Genomic DNA, 24,074 nt, shown 5'->3' with positions numbered 1-24,074 from the left:
TTCTGGAGAAGGTACGTCGGACACCTGGACCCAGACAAGATAGACTGGAAACGGTGATAGAGTATGGCCTGGCAGTTGGGTATTTCGTGGATCATCTTCGATCGACACAGTTGCAAGAGCACTTGTCTAACCCAATGTTGATGCAGGAGCTGGTGGATAAGCTACCTGGCCCGATGAAAATGGAATGGGCTTCCTTCAAGGGCCAACATCCGTTGGCCAATCTGGCGTCATTCGGGATGTTCATGGAGAAACAATTGGCAGCTGCAAGTGAAGTTAGTTTCGAACTTCCTGTGCACGAAAAAACCTTCAAGAACGAGAAACACCGCGGAAGGGAAAACGCGGGTGTCCATACACATCTGCAAGGCGAAAGTTCAAGCGGCAAACCACCAACTTCAACCACAAATGCTCGAAAAAAAGCTAAAGCATGCAGTATGTGTGCAAACGATGGGCATAGAGTAATAAATTGCTCTCAATTCAAGGATTTAAACATAGATGAACGGTGGAAGATCGTCCAAAAGAAAGGTCTTTGCAGGAAATGTCTGAACTGCCATGGGAAGTGGCCATGCAAGTCATGGCAAGGTCGTGGAGTGGAAGATTGTCGTCAAAAACACAACACCCTTCTTCACTCCCCTACAGTATCTCATTCCGTCAACCACTCTTCATCGTCCACTAACAAGTCCCAATCACTATTCAGAATATTGCCTGTCGTACTTTATAACAAGAACAGCTGCGTCTCCATTTTCGCCTTTATTGACCTTTATTATTTGGCCATAACTTTCGATCCCATAGTTCGATCTGGCCAATTTCAAATAGGAAACAATGGGACAGGATTCTGCGTCGAATGCAACTTGGTGCGATCAATTTGGTTGAGGATATGTGCCGAAAAATGAGTGACATTTTTTACGCGATTTTTTCGTATGAATTTGTATTTTGGCCATAACTTTCGATCCCATAGTTCGATCTGGCCAATTTCAAATAGGAAACAATGGGACAGGATTCTTCGTCGAATGCAACTTGTTGCGAGCAAATCGGTTGAGGATAAGTGCCCGAAAAATGAGTGACATTTTTTACGCGATTTTTTCGTATGAATTTGTATTTTGGCCATAACTTTCGATCTGATAGTCCGATCTGGCCAATTTCAAATAGGAAACAATGGGACAGGATTCTGCGTTGAATGCAACTTGTTGCGAGCAAATTGGTTGAGGATAAGTGCCCGAAAAATGAGTGACATTTTTTACGCGATTTTTTTGTATGAATTTGTATTTTGGCCATAACTTTCGATCCCATAGTCCGATCTGGCCAATTTCAAATAGGAAACAATGGGACAGGATTCTGCGTCGAATGCAACTTAGTGCGAGCAAATCGGTTGAGGATAAGTGCAAGAAAAATGAGTGACATTTTTTACGCGATTTTTTCGTATGAATTTGTATTTTGGCCATAACTTTTGATCCCATAGTCCGATCTGGCCAATTTCAAATAGGAAACAATGGGACAGGATTCTGCGTCGAATGCAACTTGTTTCGAGCAAATTGGTTAAGGGTAAGTGCCCGAAAAATGAGTGACATTTTTTGAGTAGTTTTGCGCAGACACACACACACAGACACACACACACACACACAGACATCACCTCAATTCGTCGAACTGAGTCGATTGGTATATAACACTATGGGTCTCCTGGCCTTCTATAAAAAGTTTGTTTTTGGAGCGATCATATAGCCTTTACCGTATACTTAGTATACGAGAAAGGCAAAAAGGCAGAAAAATTTTAACATGTTAAAAATCGAGTCATCGCTGTATCTTGTACATATTCATTCATGGGATGATGCTACGGCAGTTTCATTGCAAAGAAGAAAATAGTAGTTTGTGCAACTAGTTGCAAAAAGATATTTTTTTCAGAACGAGTATGATAAATCTGTACCAAAATGGTACAATTTTATTTACTTCACATGATCAACCTCGCCAAAAAATCGTGTTGCTGCAGAAAACAAATAGATTCCATGTTATCGTGCCACATTAGGTGCTCGACAGACCATAGAGCGATAAATAAACCTGCCTTTGGAGAATTTGATGTCATGCTCACCAAATTATTTTATTTATTACGTAACACAGAGAATACACTGTTTGAACACCCACCCAAGCCAATTGAGCCAAATGTGGCCATGTAACTATTGTTCTAATGCTGGTTTTCCATTATAGCACCCAAATGAGTGCTATTTGGAAAACCAGCCTTTGCTATAATGGAAAATAATGGATTTTATGCAACCCATTTGAGTTGCATAATGTTCATTAAAGCACCCATACATGTCATTGGTATGGAAAAGTAGTCCGTTTCATCACTCAAATGCTAACTGTAAACCAGGTATTATGATCAGAAATTGCAAAATATTTTTTATGAAGTTAAATTGTAAACAAATAATCAATCAAAAGCCTGAATGCGTCCATTTTTGAAAGAATTAAAAACAAAAATAGAGAACTATTCAAATTACACATGTTCCAAGATCTGAAAAAAATCGTATCTTCGAAATATTGAGAATGTAGCTAAAACCATTTTGAGAGCCTATTCCGACTACAAGCTTTATCAGGATAAAGCTATAATAAGGAGGCTCTTGATGTCAAAGTTGTCGTGTAACATCTCGTAATCTACCCAAACTATAAGCGTCACCTTTTAGAAAACCAAGAATGTTCAAACGTATGTAGCAAGGATTTTTGACAAACTACATCCTATTTACATTATTATTAGGACGTACCTTATCATTATCGGATAATAGTAAAAGAGTAAAAAATTGATTACCTGATAACTTTCCTCAAAACCACAAACGCTCATTAATAATGAAATTTATTTGTTTAACGATAATTCAAACTACGGACAAAATTAGCTCAAATCCTATTCTCGGTTGCGCATGAAATGCTTGTGGTAGATGGAAGTGAGTTACGCCGGAAACTAACTGGAAGACTTGATACTTTGAATTTCCCTGATTAAAGCAGAATTCGCCATCTCCTAACTCACAAACCAATTGAGCAGCTTACTCCGATATATGTGTAATTAGCCGTACAAAGGGTTTCAAAATTCCATCAACCGAGCTAGCGATTTTTGGATTTCAAGTTCTTAATTATATTCACGGTAATCAAATAGAACATGAGTTATGAGTATTAATCGAATGATTTAAGATAAACGCAATTGAAAAACGCTCATTTCTAAGAACATTGAAGTTACTCCCCCTCTCTTTATGGAATATTTCTGTTCCAAAAAAAGCGTGACTTGAGACAATTTTTAATCTGTATTTGTCGATGCCAATTCAATAGCTACGAAGTCACATACATTTTTTAATGTTCATATAAAACAAACCTGACAGCAGAATAGAACTGCTATCGACTACGCGGCTTTTTCTACTCAGATCGCTCTTTGAACGTGCTCGAAAAGTAAGTTAGTTCTTAATACCTAATATTCTGGCTAAATTTTTTATGGTCAATTTAATACAAAACAATGGGCAGAAACTTAATGAAAACATAAAACAGGATTCGCCGTCCTATACAACTTGTTGTGAGTAAACAAATTAAGACCAAGTGTCCCAAAACTAAGTGAATTTTTTAAATGCATTTTACGAATAAAAAATTAGTTCTTGGGCTTCTTTTAAAAAAGTTAATTTTTTATTTTTTTACTTTGTAACGAGAAAGGCAAAAAATATATTGGCTAAAACTTTCGAGCCCAGAGTCCCAATTCCCCAAAAACAATCAGACAGGATTCCCCGTCGAACACAATTTGTTGCGCGCAAATCGGTTGATGAAAACTGATTGAAAAGTTGGCCTGACTTTGCAAGCCTTTTTTGCTTAAAAATGTATTTTGACCATAGTTTCTGATCCCGTCTGCCCAGTTCTCAATAGAAAGCAATGGGAAGGGATCCCCTGTCGAACGCTACTTTTGCGAAATAATCGGTAAAGGATAAGTGCCAAAAAAGTGAGCCAGATTTTTTCACTCGTCTTCGTCAAAAGATAAAGTATTTTGACCTTAACTTCTGAGCCCATAGTCCGACCCGGCCAATTTTCAATAGGAAACAATGGGACAAGATTCTGCGTCGAATGCAACTTGTTGCGAGTAAATCGGTTAAGGGTAAGTTCCTGAAAAATGGGTTAGACTTTTCCACTCGTTGTTGCCTAAAAAAAAGTATTTTGACCATAACTTCTGAGCCCATAGTCCGATCCTGCCAATTTTCAATAGGAAACAATGGGACAGAATTCTGCGTCGAATGCAACTTGTTGCGAGTAAATCGGTTAAGGGTAAGTGCCTGAAAAATGGGCTAGACTTTTCCACTCGTTGTTGTCTAAAAAAAGTATTTTGACCATAACTTCTGAGCCCATAGTCCGATCCGGCCAATTTTCCATAGGAAACAATGGGATATGATTCTGCGTCGAATGCAACTTGTTGCGAGCAAATCGGTTAAGGGTAAGTACCTGAAAAGTGGGCTAGATTTTTTGCGCACATACACACACATACACACACACATACACACGCACACACATACACACACACATACAGACATCACCTCGATTCGTCGAGCTGAGTCGATCGGTATATAACACTATGGGTCTACGAGCCTTCTATAAAAAGTTTGTTTTTGCGTCCCCTATTAAATGAGATAACCTGGATTTCTTTTATTTCAATCATCATATAAAAACTAAGAGGGAATCGATTATAACCAAGTTATAGTCTAAATAACTTGTTTATTGGAGCTCAAGCGACGAAGGGCATAACGAAGCCGAACTCAATAAATTTATGTTATCCTCGAAAAACAACTAAGAAAGGCATTGATGGAGATTATGCACTGCATCGTAATCTTATGCATATATACACCCAATTCTTTCCCAACACATGCCAAAATTGAAACTTGTTATGTGAATGAATAAGTTTAACTGGTGTCACAAAATTATTCAAAACGATTGATCATGTTAAACAATAATTTACCATGGTAATATAAGGGCCCTCCTTAGCCATGCGGTAATATATGCGTCTACAAAGCAACACCATGCTGAAGGTGGCTGGAAATGGAACTAAAAAAACGTATAAAAATCTAAAAAAATATGTATTTTGTTCTAGGAATCATATCGCTGCGATTCGTAGTTAATGAGAACGAGTTATTCAATAAAAATAATCATTTCACTACAAATGATGTGGCTCTTTCAAACAGCAGCTTAGTTTTCACCCCATTTTTATAACAAATATTAACACGCCAGTGATATGATATTGCAATGCGTAAGTTTAGAGAAATACTCATTAGAAACAATTATTTTCACCAGAAATTCATTACCAATTCAAAATTAAGTTCACTTTTCATTTCATAGTCGCATTATTGCTATTGGCAATCACTTTCAATAACATTTAATTGTTTTGTCTAGCCCGAGATCAAGCCAAATACCACCAACAGTAAACGCAAACACAAAATCTGGACTAGACTGGCCCTGGAAACAAAAAGTTGTCGAATTCCACGGGGCACCCCCCAGGATTGTGTTATTGGGTGAGAAAACCAATCTCTGAAAATTTCAGCTCAATCGCTTGTTGCATAAGCTGGCGCATTTGATTTGAAGTTTGTATGGGGATTTCAGCCAAAATGTATAGGAAAATACACCTTCGACACTTATTCGATCTGGAAATTGGTTCTGATTGCTCGATTGACCTCAGAATTGCAAAAACGGCAGTTGGTATGCTACAGAACAATTTCACAGAACATTGTATGATGATTAAATGAACTTTTATATGGGTTTCGGCTGATGCGATTCGATCAAAAAACCCAAAAATACACAAATCAGCTCCTAATAATTCAGCCGAAAATTATATAAAAGTTTATTTAATCATCATGCAATGTTCTGTGAAATTGTTGTGTAGCATACCAACTGCCGTTTTTGCAATTTTCGAATGAGTGACGGAGGTGTATTTTCCTATACATTTTGGCTGTAATCCCCATACAAACTTCAAATCAAATGCGCCAGCTTATACAACAAGCGATTGAGCTGAAATTTTCAGAGATTGATTTTCTCACCCAAAGACACAATTCTGGGGGGTGCCCCGTGGAATTCGACAACATTTTTTTCTCCCCATAGTAATCTGGGCCAGTCTAATCTGGACGATTCAAATCAGGGTTGTTTTGTGAAGGATTTTCAAAAGTTTGAATTTTTAGTCAGAAAATCGTGCTAAAGGGATGAATTCTACGAAAACAAAATTGCCCTACAGTTCAGAATAGTTAACCAATAAACGTCCAAATGCATTTTCTTCTAAACGACACTTATTTTCATGATTGTTGGTACAACCAATAGACTTTGAAGTGATCGATGAGCTTCACTTTCACCAATCTATCTGAAGGATCCTTTCGAAAAAATCTAGATGAATAATGCTCAGAACCGTAATTTTAAAAAGCTTTGCCAATGATTAGGCCCCTCTAATATTTGTCAAAACTCAAAAAAACAAATGTGTTCCTTACTAAAAAAAAAAAACTAAAAAAATAATACTACATAGGAATGCCGAAAAAATAACTAACCTAAAAATTTCATAGATACAGCTCAGCCACCTCCAGCATGGTCTTGGCATGCACATCTCACAGGTAGATAAAAATGGTTTGATAATATCATCCTTGAAAATGTGATAAAAAATCGTCAGGTTTCCAAAAATCCTTTGCCTTGAATGTCGGAATTCCATTGTTTTTCGAGCTCAAACAAACAATTTGTAAATTCTCATATACCTTTATTACGGCTTTTTTTAATTTACATTTAAGAGAGATTGCATACCAGTGAGTTTAACCATTGCGAAGCGGTAATGTTTGCTAGCCAAATGTTGAATTTAATAATTTCGGCTCCGTTATGCTTGACCACATCTTGGCCTTTGAAATTAGGTTTAAAATAAAAGAATTAGAAGAATATTCATTTATTTTCCTTTGATTCACGAAGAGAAAAAATGAATGAAAGACTCAACATGGGAGTAACTCGTGACTGGCTGCTGGCATTAGATTAGAATGCAGGTTCCGTTTGGAAAAGAAAAAAAAGTTGTTCGGGACCCCTCGGTAGATTTTTTTTTAAATACCCAGGAAATGGAAGATAAGATATTTTCACGTAGTGGAAATTTTAGCGATGCTTTTATTTTTGTGATAATATTGGTCTACCAAACACGCTATGCGTAGAATTAGCACAATTAGGGCAAGACGGTATAAAATATGCCCTCCCTAAGGCATTTATCTTTCAATGCAATTTATGCAAACTTTGCGGTATTTGGTAGTCCAAAAAGTCGCAAATGCATTGCTTGTGAGTAGTCATATAAAAATATTACAGAAAACAAGTAATAAAGTTTTTTGAAAAGTCGTGAAAAAATGGATTTCAACAAGTGCCTGGGCAAAACGCCCCACCTTAACTAAAAACGATTGATAACTCTTCATTAGTATTTTACCTATCCCATATTAAAAATTTTACAAACCCTTAAATACTTGATATTAAAAAAATTAACAGAAGTCCATATGAGCAGGTTTGAATTACATTTCGATATATTTCATATATCGCGCTGGTGTCTACTTGGTAAGGGCATATCGTCCTGCCTTCACTGGAGAGTTTTGACCAGTAAAACATATTTTCGAACATATTTTAACCACAGAGAAAACTTATTTTATTGCCCAAGTGTTCCAGTGCAAGTTTTGCAGACAGTATGCCAGCGTTGTATCCAGTATGTTGAGCAAATAAACATTGAAGGTTACATCAAAACTGTATTTTTTTGTATTTTGCTATTATTTTCATTATGTATTACAAAAATACTTCCACATTCACATAGTATGATGTTTTTACAATAATTTAATTAAAGGTAACAGCTGATTTTTACCCTTAGTTTATTATAGTTTTGTTATAGTGGCCAGGTGGGGCGCATTATACCGTCTTACCCTACACATCCTGAACCACATAATTATTTTTTGGTTTATTACCAACTTCTGTTAGCTGTTTTCTGTTCAGCTGTTTTCGTACTTTCAGCGAGGTTATAATATAATATCACTAAGTTGTACATTTAACAAATTTAGTCTGTGCGATTCACAACATCCAAGACATCCATTATAAATCTCCCAAAATTTAATATGTAATAAGTAAAACATGTAAATGCATGAGTGATTATGCTTCGATCATTTGTTTTGTTTTGTCATTGTGAAGTTCTGAAATACATCGAAGTTCCATATTTCCACTAGAAATTAAGTTTCCACCATATTCACAAAATTGCATTAAAATCCTCTGATTTTGACTCCGGGAAGGGGTAGAGTTTTTATGATTTATATTCCAATCGTTCTTTGTTTACGGCCAACTTATGGCTAGGACAAGGCAAGATGAGCACCCTAAGAATGATACTGAATACCTTCTCAGCAAGCATACTTTTCTATATTACAATACAACAGTTCTTTTTTGTTGCATCTCATCTAAAATCTGATAAATGTGACTTAACTGAGACTCGGTTTTTGACTGCTTCAAATACACTAAGAGGCAAGATGAGCATCCTACGAGGCAAGAAGCCCTTTTAAAAATATGTTTTTCTTACTGAAATGTTTTAGAGCAGCGGTTCTCAACCTGGGGTACATGTACATCTGGAGGCACGTTCGCTGGGCCCAGGGGGTACTACGAACAAAAATGCATAGTGGCGGATATATTACAATTTTAATCAAAACTTATTAATAAAGTTTTGATATATGTATATTTTTTTCAAGAAGCTCAGAAACCTCTTTTCAAGAAGCCCCGCAACCTCCTTTCAAGAGGCCCGGAAGCCTCCTTTCAATATTTATTTATTTTATTTCGTCAACCAACGTAGACTAGTACGTATACATATACATGTTTGTTTTTGTAATGCTATAGTATGATTAAATAATAGGTTTTTTTTAGTAAAGTGATGTATAATTTTGATTTTGAATTTATATTGCTGAATTTGTAATGTTTGTTCTTTGAAAATATTGTCTAATGTTATGCCGAGACATTGTTAAGTCAATAGTTTTGCAGTGTTGATTGTAAACAGCCATCATTCGGTTGAGAGGGCCAAATTTGGCGTAATTTGTTCGGCAGTTAAAAATTAAATTTCGATAAAATTTCAGTTGAATCAACACGTTGAGAAACTATATCGTTCACAAATGAAACCGTTGCACATTCTCGACGCTCTTGATGTGTGGTTGAATAAGGCGACCATACAATGCTACAATATTCCAATACAGATCGTACATATGAAATATATAGTGTTTTGATTGTGTAGGGATCCTGAAAGTTGAAGCAAAAACGCTTGATAAAGCCCTCGAGATTGCGTTGTGCACTATATTTGAAAACAAATTATGATTTCAATTTGATGTCAAAATCAAAATATGTTTTTTATATGCTCTCATTATGTTTTCAGACTTTGCTCGGGATACCAGTCCCATTAAGAATTTACATAAGTGAATTGATCAAAATTCAATTATTTTTCCATTGATTTGAATCGTTTTGCTTTAATTAATTTAATGAGGAATGACTCTGCAAAATTTCAACCAGATCACAGAATGTTTGAATTTATAAGATTTTGTCAAAGTTTTGCATGGAAAATGCGTTTTGAGACTTCATCGGCTATTATCTCAGTATGTGAAAAACCAATATGGGACTGATATGAAAATACCGGCAGCCTAGTAAGGAAACAACTTTTCGTAAAACGAAAAATTCTCCACTGTCTAATGCTACTTCTTCTACTCTGCATTCCAACTGGAACTTAGCCTGGGTTTCAACTTAGCATTGAATTAGCATTTCCTCAATTATTAATTGAAAGCTTTTCTAAGATCTAAGATGATCTTTAACCGGACCGAGAATCGAACTCGCCATTTCCGGATTGGAAATCCTACGCTTTTGCTTGCAAGGCTAACTGGAGACCCCCGATGCTAGGTCTAACCCCTAATATATGTTCATTAAACGTCAATTAAATGGTATTAACCCTTATTTGTGTTAATATATAATTAAAGCACATGATTGGATAAATGCGTATCGTACCCCACCCGATGCGCACTCTTACCCTATCGGTGGGGTAAGAGTACGTTTTTCACTTGTCTTGCAATAAGGGTTCTACTGAAACGAATCTCAATAGTTTCAATATTTTTTTCCACTGGGTACCATATTATTATTTATTTATTCAGACTAAGACCGAACCGAAGTGGCCTGTGCGGTATATAAGAGTCTTCTCCATTCGGCTCGGTCCATGGCTACACGTCGCCAACCACGCAGTCTACGGAGGGTCCGCAAGTCATCTTCCACCTGATCGATCCACCTTGCCCGCTGCGCACCTCGCCTTCTTGTGCCCGTCGGATCGATGTCGAGAACCATTTTCACCGGGTTACTGTCCAACATTCTGGCTACGTGCCCGGCCCACCGCAGTCGTCCGATTTTCGCGGTGTGAACGATGGATGGTTCTCCCAGCAGCTGATGCAACTCGTGGTTCATTCGCCTTCTCCACGTACCGTCTGCCATCTGTACCCCACCATAGATGGTACGCAGCACTTTCCTTTCGAAAACTCCAAGTGCGCGTTGGTCCTCCACGAGCATCGTCCAGGTCTCGTGTCCGTAGAGGACTACCGGTCTAATGAGCGTTTTGTAGATTGTCAGTTTGGTACGGCGGCGAACTCTATTCGATCGGAGCGTCTTGCGGAGTCCAAAGTATGTACGATTTCCAGCCACTATACGTCTCCGAATTTCTCTGCTGGTATCATTTTCGGCAGTCGGCAAGTACACAAATTCTTCTACCACCTCGATTTCGTCACCACCGATGCAAACTCGCGGTGGGTGGCTCACATTGTCTTCTCTTGAACCTCTTCCTATCATGTACTTTGTCTTCGACGTGTTAATGACTAGTCCGATCCGCTTGGCTTCCCTCTTCAGTCTGATGTAGACTTCCTCCATCTTCTCAAAGTTACGTGCCATAATATCTATGTCGTCGGCGAAGCCAAATAGCTGGACGGACTTATTGAAAATTGTACCACTCGTGTTAATCCCTGCTCTTCGTATTACCCCTTCCAAAGCGATGTTGAATAGCAGACACGAAAGACCATCACTTTGCCGCAACCCTCTGCGCGTTTCGAAGGGACTCGAGAATGCCCCTGAAACTCGAACTACGCACATCACCCGATCCATCGTCGCTTTGATCAACCGTGTCAGTTTATCCGGAAATACGTGTTCGTGCATTAGCTGCCATAGCTGGTCTCGATCGATTGTATCATATGCGGCTTTGAAGTCGATGAATAGATGATGTGTGGGCACGTTGTATTCGCGACATTTCTGCAGTACTTGGCGAATGGCGAACACCTGGTCTGTGGTGGAACGTTCGCCCATAAAACCCGCCTGGTATTGCCCCACGAACTCCCTTGCAATTGGTGCTAGTCGATGGCATAAAATTTGGGAGAGTACCTTGTAGGCGACATTCAGCAATGTGATTGCGCGGTAGTTGCTACAATCCAGCTTATCGCCCTTTTTGTAGATGAGACACACGACACCTTCCATCCACTCCTGCGGCAAAACTTCCTCCTCCCAAATCTTGGTAATGACCCAGTGTAGCGCTCTAGCCAGTGTCTCACCACCGTGTTTAAATAGCTCTCCTGGTAATTGGTCAACCCCAGGGGCTTTGTTGTTTTTCAGCCGGCCAATCTCCTCCTGGATTTCCTGGAGATCCGGAGCCGGTAGAATTATGTCCTGCACGCGTTCTCCCAGGTTCATCACCATACCGCCATCTTCGTCTGCCACATCACTATTCAGGTGTTCTTCGTAGTACTGCCGCCACCTTTGGATCACCTCACGCTCGTTCGTAAGAAGGTTCCCGTTTATGTCCTTACACATATCAGGCTGTGGCACGTGGCTTTTACGTGAACGGTTTAACTACTCATAGAACTTTCGTGTGTTAGTTGCTGTTAGTTGCGCGGTACAGTTGCTCCGTCTCTTCATGGTCTCGATCTTCCTGCTGGCGCTTTTTCCTCCGGAAAATCGAGTTTTGTCTGTTCCGCGCCCCTTTATATCGTGCCTCGTTCGCCCTCGTGCGGTATTGCAGCAATCTCGCCCATGCTGCATTCTTCTCTTCTACTAACTGCTCACATTCGCTGGGTACCATATAGGAAGAGTATATGAATCATCGACATTGATTTGATATGCAGAAACTTTTTTCATAGGGGCCAGATGATCGATCGAAAACTAAGTGCGTACTCTTACCCCACTCTCCTCTACAGTTACGCCCCTATGAAACTAAGCGCGAGAATAGTATTTTGTGCAATTAGTCTCGCGTGTGTTTATTTATCGTCTCACCACACTTCAAGTTGGCGACGAGGATAAAAACATGTTTAGTGTGTGCGAAAAATAGTAAAGCTCGCGAAGTGAAAACGTTCGTGTTAGTGTAGGTACCTAACCTCAAATGCCAACAGTCGTCATGCTGGAGCTTGGAGAAAGCAGCAAGGGGGTAAAAGTGGAATCAGGTAGTGTGGTTCCTGTAGTTCATACTGGCATGTTTGGCCAAATCGAGCAATACGTCTTGGGAGAAAATTTCAAAGAATACATCAATCGATTGGAGATTTTCTTCCTCGTTAACGAAACGCAAGATAATCGGAAAGTTTCTGTGCTGGTGACAGTCGCTGGCCCTAGTCTGTACACAATCGCCACCAGATTGTGTGCACCTGATGATCCTCGTGCAATGTCGTATACGGATCTAGTCAAGTTACTCAAGTTACACCTTGGCTCCACCACTAATGTCGTCGCGGAGCGGTACAAGTTGCGAAAATGTGAGCAACTGTCGTCCCAAAGTATAACGGACTTTATCATTAGCTTGAAAGCAACCGCCTAAACATGTGAGTATGCCACGTTTCTGTCGGACGCTTTGCGAGACAAGTTCGTTGCCGGTATTCGCGACCAAAGTCTTCGGAAAAAGTTACTCACCGAACCAGGGCTGACCTTCGAAAAAGCATGTTTGCTTGCTCGAAATTGAGAAGCGGCCCCAAGTCAAAACAAAGAAATGTCAAGCCAGCTGCAGTAGAAAATTGGATCGTTTCGGAAGGACCCGAACACACAACAGAAGCTGAAAATCAAGCATAGTAAGCCAGAGGGCAAGTCATCCGAATCAACAACCGTCGTCCAAACCATGATTCCGGTGTGGTCGTCTTCATGACCCAAACACGTGCCTACCGCGAAACTGAACTTGTTATTCGTGTGGAAAGGAAGGTCATGTCACAACATGCTGTCGAAGAGTAAGCAAGTAAAGAAAGCCGGAGGTAATCGTGTTGCTGAGATGTCGGAAGCAGTAGAAGTGTTGCGTCTACATGTAAACATGGTCGGACTCCCTACCGATTCATTGGAACCAAAATCGTCGTCGAAAGATCCAAATCCGTCGAACGTTAGTTTGGCAATACTGGAGCAAGCAATCATTTCCCAATCATTTCAGTTCCCCAGCCGGAGCGCTGATCAAGATGGATTCACCAGAGTTCATCTTGCGGGAATGCAATGGTCGTCAAATTGAATTTGAAGCGGATTGCGGTGCATGTCGCAGCGTAATCTCTGTAGATACGTATCACAAGATTTTCCCTAAAAATAAGATCAAAAGTACTCCGTTGGAATTCATTTCCGTTTCAGGGCAGTGAATCAAACGGCATGGTACGCTGGAGGTTACGCACTGCACCGTCTGGAATACATGGCCGGCTAGAGCTGCTCGTAATTCGCACCGATAGAGAAGTCAACCCATTACTTGGTCGTGATGGTCTCGATTTGATATTCCCGAACTGGGGAGGAATATTTTCTGGCAGTTCTGTAGGTAAGTTCGAACATTACTTTGAGTCTGAACACAGAACACGTTTTCCAAAAGTAGTAAGCGATTCCGCGAACAGTGTTATAATCGGTTTCGCCGCGGAAATCGTGCTCAAACCCGATACTAGTCCCGTATTTCATAAAGCGTATTCGGGTATTCGGTTCCGTTTCTGTTACGCTTAGATGGCAAGATCATCTGTATGGGCGAATTCGATCGTAATTGTCCCCAAGAAAGACGGTTCTGTTAGGATTTGCTTAGATGGTAAAGCCGCGTTGAATCGGAACTGGAAAGTTTTTTGCAAGATTGACTTGCATGGAGCTGATCTTCAGGTGCAATTGTCCGCGGTCTTTTTCGATATACGCGCATGCTGTTTGGTATAACGTCTGCCCCTTCAATTTTCCAGTCGATTATAGATCAAATCCTGGGGGCTCATTGCGCATCTCCTTTCGACAGCTCTTTCGTATGAAAGATTGCATGGTTTGCTCGTTTCGAGTCGAGGTGCGTAATGCCACCCCTGGACGATTCTCCAGGTATAGCCTATGGGTTAGTGACAAAAGGTCGAAAGACAAAAAGTCGAAAAACAAAAGGTCGAAAGACAAAAAGTCGAAAAACAAAAGGTCAAAAGGACAAATCTCGCTTAACTTTTCAAAAGGACCTAAGTAACATTTTTTCATGAATTAATTTGAATAGCGCAATCAACACAACAACATGAAAGCTATTGATTGCGCTATTCAAAATAATTCATGAAAAAAATGTTACTTAGGTCCTTTTGAAAAGTTAAGCGAGAAATGGTCGAAAAGGATAAAAGGTCGAAAGGGACAACAGGTCGAAAGGACAAAACGTCGAACGTGACAAAAGGTCGAAGGGGAAAAAAAGGTCGAAAGGACAAAACGTTGAACGTAACAGAAGGTCGAAAGAGACAAAAGGTCGATATAGACAAGAAACTGAGACAGAGAGAATCAATCTCGCACGATACAAGTTAAATTTATTACTTAAATCAATAATCTTTTAAACTCTAACAGAACTACCGTAAAGTACCCTAATTTCGCGCACTTAAGATCTGACAAAGTTAAAACGTTCATAAAAAAACATGTAGTGGCCATTTGGAAACATTTGCTACTGCATCACATAGTAGAAGGATTCTAGGTTTTAAAAAAAATGTTACTTGCAAATTTTGCTGCTATTTAAAAAAAATTGGAGTATGAATCCGAGACCGTTGTATGTTCCTCATTTCGCGCAAGAAAATAGAATAGTTCCTAATTTCGCGCAAAAGTGTTCCTAACTTCGCTCATGTTTGGAATTGAATATCGTTATTGGTTTGATGAAATATAATCAATTAACCAATCGAAGCATGCATCCATTGTTCAAAATATGCAGATAACGGTATCAGACAGCCGTCAGTGACCCATTATTTAGTCGAAATGGTATGTGCCTATATTTCTATAGCTTTGCTTTGATTTTACTTCATGCATTTTAGTTGACACAAGTCATAACTCCTAAAATATCGTTTGCTTCTGAAATATAAACCATATTTTAAGAAAAAAGGCTTTGTATGAGCAATGTTTAGCTGTTGGATGAAAAAAGTTTAAATTTTCGAGACGTCATGAAAGAAAGTCTTAAATTCCGCTATCTCTTACATAGGACATCTTCAAATATGCGTTTTATTCAAGACATTTTCAATATCATCACACTTAAAATAAATCGCAGATTTCTGTGAAATTTCACCGAAATCTTAACAGCAGAACTGTTCGGTGAATAATTTTACAGATTTTCGGTGGTTTTGACAGTTGAACAAAGGAAAAATCGCCGAAAATTTTGTGAAATAATTACCGAACAAATCTGCTGTTGAGATTTCGGTGAAATTCCACATAAATCTGCGATTTATTTTAAGTGTATACATTATCGAAAAAGCTGCTGTAGTTTTATCTTAAGTTTAGCATCATTTTACGCGCGTTTTAGCATCATTTTACACATCGGATTTGGTAGCTATTGCAGGCACTGATCTATAAGATTTTTCAAGTCAACATGTCGGTGGTTATCCGCCTGAAAATAAGATAAAAAGCGTATGGGAATGAACTTTTCGGGTTCTATTCAGTGTAAAACTGTCCTGTGTATTATATTGCTTTCGTTTCATTAGAATGTTGCAAATGAAACTACGCAACAACAATAAACGAAATTAGGCACCATAATTACTCTCATATACCCAATTTCGCTCACAAAGCAAAAGTCTAAATAAACACAAAATACATAAAATTTTACACTTTTCAATAGTAATGACGAATAAACATATCCAACAGAGCATAATGGATACAAATATTTCCAAAAAGTAGCCAGTTTTGTACAGTAAAATCATTTGTTTACTTGGGTCATGTTCTTCGCCGCTGTGCTAAGCACAAGCAAATATGGCGGTTGATGGGAGGATCCAATTGAAATAATTTTATTTGGTGTACTAAACCAAGTTAGTTTTTCAATTTTTTTCGTGAAAAACATTCAACAACAATGATATTTTGTAATCCTCCAGATTTTTCAATTTTGACTGGTACCTAAAAATTGAAAAAAATAAATGATTTTATAATGCGCGAAATTAGGGCACATCACGGTATCTAGATATTCATAATATTGTTTCATATTCATGGTAGAAGTTTGAAGTGGTAGAAGAATTTGTGTATCTTGGAATATTAGTGACGTGCGATAATGATATTACCCGCGAGGTGAAAAGGCGTATTGCAGCTGCAAATAGAGCTTATTACGGACTTCGTAACCAGCTTAAATCCCGTAGTCTGCAAACGAAAAAAAAACTCGCGCTGTATACTACTCTGATTCTTCCGGTGGCTTTATACGGCCATGAAACATGGACGTTGAAGGAGGCTGATCGGAGAGCTTCCGGAGTGTTTGACCATAAGGTGCTGCGGAAAATACTCGGCGGTAAACAGGAGAACGGTATCTGGCGGCGTCGCATGAATCACGAGTTGTACCAGGTGTATAAAAGGCTGGATATTAAGCTTATTCAACACGGCAGACTACGGTGGGCTGGTCACGTTGTTCGTATGCCGGAAGAACGTCAAGCGAAGATAATATTTAGTAGAGAACCTGGAAGAGGCCGCAGGCTTCGTGGAAGGCCGCGTACACGATGGCTTTTTGCAGTTGAAGAAGACCTGAGGGCGCTCAATGTTCAGGGCGACTGGAAGCGATTGGCCCAGGCCAGGATCGAGTCCAGTGGAGAAGGATACTCCATTCGGCGTAGGTTCATAGAAGAGCTGTAGCCCATCAAGTATCAAGTAGTACATGGGACAGTTATGCGTAGAACGGCAGTATAGGATAATGCGGATATCTCTGAAATTTGAACAAAATGAGATTCTCAGCTATTTGTCATCCAATTTAAGGTCATATGCATAGAAATAGTAATATCACGTAATATGCACTCGGTAAATACTAGGGATCCTATATTAAGAGATGTGCGAATACTTTTCCAGACGATTTAGCAACGCTGTTACTTTCGTAAACAAACGCTGCCAGCACTTGCCGCAGTGAAAAATGTTTAGGCTTGCACATGACTTTACATTCGAAGACACTTTTTGATTATTTTGTCTATCCTCTAGCAGTGCATTTTCGCTAGAATTAAAGAGCAATACGAATTAACACGATATAAGGCATTAACTAGACTACTTTCACTTACGAAAGCAAAACAAATTGTTTATTCGATAAAACTTTTCATAAAATCTATTTCACCAAAATCGCAATACCTTTCGATCTGCAACAATAACAATGTTCATTTGGCTCAGATTTTGACAGTTCTCAATGCTCGATTGGCTCAAGATGGCTGCTTTCGCATATCTCTGAATGTAGGATCCCTAGTACATACAACCTTTTAAAAGTGAAAGAAGGGTTCATTCACTGTAGGTAGATTAAGTTGGGGTTTTTAATCTTAAAATTCAATTCAACAGAGTATTTTTTTTTTTCAAAATTTAACCAATTTAGAGCACCTCCACGGGAGTCCTCATCGCTATTCTCATTATAGCGCTCCCTCCCGAGTGCTATTTTAGGATAGCGCCCCATCTTCCCACCGGTGGTTTTTGTTTTAGGTATAGCGACTTCGTAAACATATTGAGTTCTCACCGGGCGTTGCTAAAAGTAGTCAACATCTTCTTCAATGGCTCTACATTTCAACTAGAACTTGGCTAGCTGCTAAAATTAGTATTCTATTAGCATTTTATCAGTTATTAATTTAAAGCTTTTCTGTGCCCCCATTGCATGCGTATGTATTTTGTGTGACAACTGACAACTATTCCCAAGGAGTCCATAGGTATACTCGAAAGCATCCTTGACCGAATCGGGAATTGAACTCGCCATCTCCGGTGGGAAATTCTACGCTTTTAATCCCAAGGCTAGCTGAAGACCCGTCGTAGTAAATTTTTTAACCGTTATTCCTTCTGGAATTTCTTCCGGGGATTTATACTTGCAGTCGAAGAAATTCCTCATGAAATTGCCACCAGTTTTCCCACAAGAATCTCTTGACAAATTCCAGCAGGAATGCTTCCACAGTTTTTTTTCTCTGAAGGATGTCTCGGAGAAAAAAAATTGTAACAACATCCGGAAGAATCCGGAGAGTTTTCAAATGAAACCACGAAATATATAGGGTTTTTCCAATAAATAAAATCCTGAGAGAATTTGGAAGAAATCCTAAAACTATTCTCGGAAGATTCTTAAAAGAACACAAGGATTACTGGGGAACTCCTGGAGGATCCAAGATGATTTTCCAAAACAAATCATCTTTAAATGAATGACAAAAAAGATAAACTTGCGGGAGCTTTTCTGGAGGAACTACTTAAAGAACATACTGAACAATTACTAAAGGAAACTTCTGAGGCATTCCTGGAAGACCTTCCCTTGGAATAACTATAATAACAAAATAAAAACAGTGGAATTTTCTTTCGCGAGAAATCCATGAATATTTCGGGCTCTAGCGGGCGCCGGTGCGCATCGCTCCTCAATATAGCTGATCCATTACTGTAATCATTTCTTCGCGGAGTTGAACTGGGGCACTAGTTAAAAAAAATGAATATCTCCTTGTTTTTTAATTTACGTCGAAATTGTTCTGAAAAAAAAAAACAGATTTTCTGCAATTTTTTATCAATACCAAAGTGACGTTTCACAAAATAGCGACCCTGTATGGAAATTTAGCAACCCAGTATGGGGCGCTAAATTTGGAGACTCACGGCTAATTTAGAGTTGCGTTCTTATTTTACATTCCCGTTTAGATACCTCCGGTGTAAAAGTGGGTCCCTACCAGGGGCCCGGAAATAGCGATAGGGACCCAGATGGGGACTCCCGTGGAGGTGCTCTTACAGCCCACAGTGTTCGTTGTAATGTAAAATTTATAGCAACGACATCAGCGACGTCTGTTTTTCAATTGTAGAACTACATGTTTGTTTTTTTTTTGTCTGACGTTTCTCGCGTTTCTCAGCTCAAAATATCCACGTCAAATCATTCTACTCAAAATCGTCCGCTGAAATTTTTTAGTTTAAAAAGAAACTTAAACTACTGTAAAATCTAGTATATTTAGTTTAAAATGGATTCGCTGATGGTAAGTTTTACATTGCACAAGTAGTCATCTATTTTTCCTGTAATCAAACAATTTCAGGAGCCAACCCTCTATACTGTCAAAGGAATGTGCATTCTGGACAATGATGGCAATCGGATATTAGCCAAGTATTACGACAAAAATGTATTTCCCACCGTAAAGGAACAGAAAGCATACGAAAAGAACTTATTCAACAAAACACACCGGGCCAACGCGGAAATCATCATGTTGGATGGGTTGACCTGCGTCTACAAAAGCAACGTTGATCTGTTCTTTTACGTGATGGGAAGCACACACGAAAATGAGCTAATTCTGCTGTCGGTGCTGAACTGCTTGTTTGATACGGTCACGATGATCCTGAAGAAAAACGTAGAGAAAAGGGCGGTATTGGAAAACTTGGACGTCGTTATGCTGGCCTTCGACGAAATTTGCGACGGAGGGTAAGAAGATTTGTGTTGTGCACGCTCTGTTATACCTGTTATATGTTAGAACACATCGTGATTCGCAGGAAGGATGCATGGAAGTTCATGTCTTTTTTGGATAACAACTCGATGAAATTTTTTTTTCTTCGAATGATCGAATTGTAAACAGCATTGCTTGGGTGGTTGATGTGATTGAGATTTAAAATTTTTGACCACCACTTATTTATCAACTCTACCTACTGCGGGGGGGAGGGGGTCCTCCTTAGCCGTGCGGTAGGATGTGTGGCTACAAAGCTGAGGGTAGCTTGGTTCAATTTCCGATCCGGTCTAGGATATTTTCGGGTTGGAATAGGTTATTAGATACTATTGGCACATCCTTCAAAAAAAAATATTGCGGGTTTAGTGGTACTCTTTAGTACACTCTAAAACAAAGAATACAGCATTTCATACAAAGGTCACCAATCACCATACTTGATACTTATACTTTGTTAGGCCTAGGACACCTTGTTGTGTCTAGAAGTTATTAAAACATAGCTTACATAGCCCGAATCTGAAAATAATGTTAGCTCGAAATCACTAATAAACATAATATCTACATAGTATAGTATATTTAACCTAGCTTATTATTTAATAAGCCAAACAATAATTATTATTATTAAATCCACACATATACATTATTTCTTACCCACACATATACATTATTTCAAATCGAGTTTTTTTTTTGAAAAATGTAATTCAAAAGTTATTCATACTTGTTACAGAATTATCCTGGATGCAGACCCATCGTCAGTAGTGAAGCGGGTCGATCTACGAAATGATGATATTCCCATCGGAGAGCAAACCGTCGCACAGGTAACTAACGCAATTCATGGACTTTTTTGGTGATCCTTAGAGGAACTCCTCATTAGGCAATACTCAAACTCATATCATAACAACAGTATTTGCTAGCTTGCTGGTCTTAAAGTTTTTAATGGAAACTTTTTTTTTATTCTGTGTACCTACTTCTGAAAAAATCTGTCATTAAAAGCTGATTATGCACAATTAATTTCAGAAACTTGTTTTATTTATGTAATTTTCTTTTATATTACAGGTTCTGCAGTCCGCTAGAGAACAATTAAAATGGTCCTTGCTGAAGTGATCTTGTAGAGATCTCGGCCCAAAATCTCTACTGATAATAAATGAACATTCTATTAAGGCTAACACATTCTTATAAAAAAAGTTGATAAATATTAAATAATAGCATGTACCAACTACAAACCATTTTTTTAAACTTGATTTCAACCTTCCACTAAAAATAATACTACGGTCGAACCATGATACCATAACTTAGAACCTGTTATCTAAATTATGGACACAAGATTATTCAATAACTACCTAACAGGTTCAAAGCTTATAGTCAGAACAGGATATGGTAACGACATATGTTTCCGGCATAGCGATGATATTGCTGTCTTGTCTTAGCACAAGCACATGCTCAACCAGAATAGAAAGGTATTCTGAAAATGTCGGTTGCATTTCCGAGCATCATCTTGTCAGTACCGTGCACGCACCCAACTTTGCGCAGCTCCTAACTGTGCGCATTTTGCGGTTATTTTTGTAATAGAATGCGTTTAAATTGAATTTCGAAATATAATTATAACTTGTCAGCACAATATACATGTTATCATAACAGTACCTGCATTTTTTCGCTGTTAAATGACACATTTTTCATTTTAATAGTCGAAACTTGTACTGAAAACAGTGAAAATGACCAAAATGGCGTGTTCTTAGCATAAATGACAAGTGACGGTCCACCCGAAAAACTGTATTTTTTGTAATTTTTTACATTCGCTGACAACTGATTACACATGGACCCAATCATTATAATATTGTTGAAGCCATCTCATGAGAATTTGGTTTGTTATTTACATTTTTCGTTAAAATATATGATGCGCAATGTTAGGAACAATTTTTCAATACAGTGTACCTAATTTTGCGCACAACTCATATTTCTTCGATATTTTCAACATTTATGATATACCTCGTCGGAATAGGGTTTACGCAAAAAAGAACTTTTATTAGCTGTGGCTAATGTACATGAATGAGGCTGTACATACACCAAAAGACGTGAAAACATACTAAGTATGTCAAATCATAAGAAAATAATGCTGGGCATCCTCATATTCTCAAATATGCTCAAATATGCCTACAAATGGAATGAACATGAATTGTAATAGTAGTATTAGCAGAAAAAATGAAATTTGGATGAAAAATTGTATGATAGACGCTTGTTTCGTGTTAGAAATTTTCTAAGTTATGTGCGCAAAGTTAGGCATATAATAAGGGGTCTGCTTTGAAGTTCAATTTACTACTTATTTCAAATTTTTGTACCAAATTTAGTTCTCAAACAATAATATGATAATAATTCTACAGCAATGAAAATATTTCAGGCAGATAGCTACTTGCTGTAAGTTGTGCGAGTTGATTCAATTTTGCATTTCCTTAACTGCGCAAAGTATGGTGCGTACACGGTATAATTTATTTCACCCTATGTAACAAGTATTATATTTTGAAACACTCCCATATGAGAGCATCCATAAATCACGTAACGCTTTGAGGGGAGAGGGGGGTTGCCCGAAGTGTGACAACCCATACATTTTTTTAAATGATTCATACAAAAAGTGTTACATAGGGGGAAGGGGGGTTGAAAATTACCATTTTTTGCGTTACGTAATTAATGGATCTTCCCTATATGTGCGCGGCTCTTTAGCCTGCGGATATACGGATGCAAAAATGAGTATTTGGCTTATAGCCTATGTCGGATGTTTTCCAAATCAAATTATTCAACAAAAGTTTCTAATTCTCGAAAGAAAGAAATAGAGCATATGACACATTCCACGCACTTCTACGCCAAAGGACCAACATTTCAAACTGAAAATTAAGGTCCAGTATCAATAGGACACGAAAACATATATATTGAATTATAAGAAAAAACATTTTTCCACTGAAAATTGGTTTGGGAACATAGTTTAACAGCAAAGTAGTAGACTTTTAGCATGAGAAAAAGACTTCGTACAATCATTTTTTTTACAAATGTGCTCCATCGCACCTAAGTGGCTTCAAATGTATTAATGAATACATGATAAAGTAGAGTTGATAATGACATTTTTTTGTACCAATTGTATTGTTTCGAACATTTTTGTTGTCATGAAATATTTATACTTTTAAAACAGTAATATTGAAATGGTGTCGCGTTACGAAAATAGTCGTATTATTGATACTATACAAAAAGCACACACATTGGAAAAGTAATATTTTGGATTCTCTTATTACTCGTCAAAAGCTTTCTTTTCATATATTAAGATCCAAAATCGGATCATTATTTATGTAGTTACTCTAGGTACAAAAATATGGTGTTTTGACAGTAAATCAAAACTTCAGTGGCATTCTGTTTTGATGAAGAACTTGTTGGAAGCACGTTGGTTGTTAAAATATTTACCCCGTTGGTCGATAAGATAGTGCTATTTTCTTCAGCCGAAGAAGGCGTCCTTACTTGCGAAAATTTCCGGGGGAAGGAGAGTGGTACCTCGTTGTGCTCTCCCGTAGTTGCTGCAGGCGATGTGTCCGCTCGCTGGACAGGTATTGTCGGTATGACTGTAGATCAGCTGCAGCTTCTGCTGGCCCAATTCCGTATTCCTGATGTACTTGGATGAATATTTGATGTAGATGTTCTGGTGCAGTCGGCAATCCTTCAGATGCAAGGAGCATCCTGATGCTCGTTGAGTCATTCTCGACGCATACATTAGCAGACTGGTCCTTCATGTATGCCAAAAACAGCCGGACAACCTTCATAATCCTCGGGTCACGTAGTCTGGCTTTAAGGAAACGGCCGTCTCCTTCGGTGGATTGCTGAGTCAGACGGACGATGGGTGGTCTCATCGGATCTAACTCAAATTGGCTGTCAGGATTCGGTAGTTGTGTTTCCTGTTGTTGTTGTTGTTGCTGATATATTTGGTGTTGTTGATGATTTTGTTCTTGTTGTTGTCGTAGATGCTGTTGTTGTTGTTGCTGGTGCTGTTGCTGAAGGCTTTGCAGATTTCCGATATTTGGTTCACTCTGTTGGTTGAGGATTGGTGGAGGTGTGGGTTTTGTTTTTTTGGCCGGGTTTATCGTTTCACCTTTTTTGAAATTGATGAACGATTTTGCAGCAGGAGCAGAGAGAGCTGCAATTGGGTGGTCTGTAGATGCTGGGGTCCGGAAAATTGATGCTTTGCCATTACGAGCAGCTGTTTATCTGTAGATTTGTTGT

At 38.6% G+C, this 24,074-nt stretch overlaps 2 protein-coding genes across 7 annotated transcripts in view; one reads left to right on the top strand and one right to left on the bottom strand.

The window, feature by feature from the left end:
- The window catches only part of LOC134211297 (protein disabled), a 313,162-nt gene that overhangs the window by 266,924 nt on the left and 22,164 nt on the right, over nt 1-24,074 (bottom strand). The window lies entirely within an intron of this gene.
- On the top strand, nt 19,221-21,043 carry LOC134215551 (coatomer subunit zeta-1). Its single transcript, XM_062694713.1, has 4 exons — nt 19,221-19,367; nt 19,425-19,804; nt 20,548-20,638; nt 20,877-21,043. Exons 1-4 carry the CDS (start codon nt 19,353-19,355, stop codon nt 20,922-20,924), a joined length of 534 nt encoding a protein of 177 aa, XP_062550697.1. The 5' UTR covers nt 19,221-19,352; the 3' UTR covers nt 20,925-21,043.

The sequence above is a fragment of the Armigeres subalbatus genome, chromosome 2 (assembly GCF_024139115.2).
Source record: "Armigeres subalbatus isolate Guangzhou_Male chromosome 2, GZ_Asu_2, whole genome shotgun sequence".
Lineage (NCBI taxonomy): Eukaryota > Metazoa > Arthropoda > Insecta > Diptera > Culicidae > Armigeres > Armigeres subalbatus.
The sequence above is the reverse complement of the archived record's forward strand: the minus strand, read 5'-3'. Positions and strand labels throughout refer to the sequence as shown.

Bases quoted from the DNA above. Each gene is read 5' to 3' on its own strand.
- LOC134215551 (XM_062694713.1), top strand. The intron at 19,805-20,547 runs GTAAGAAGATTT...TACTTGTTACAG, and splicing joins GACGAAATTTGCGACGGAGG to AATTATCCTGGATGCAGACC. The intron at 20,639-20,876 runs GTAACTAACGCA...TTTATATTACAG, and splicing joins GAGAGCAAACCGTCGCACAG to GTTCTGCAGTCCGCTAGAGA.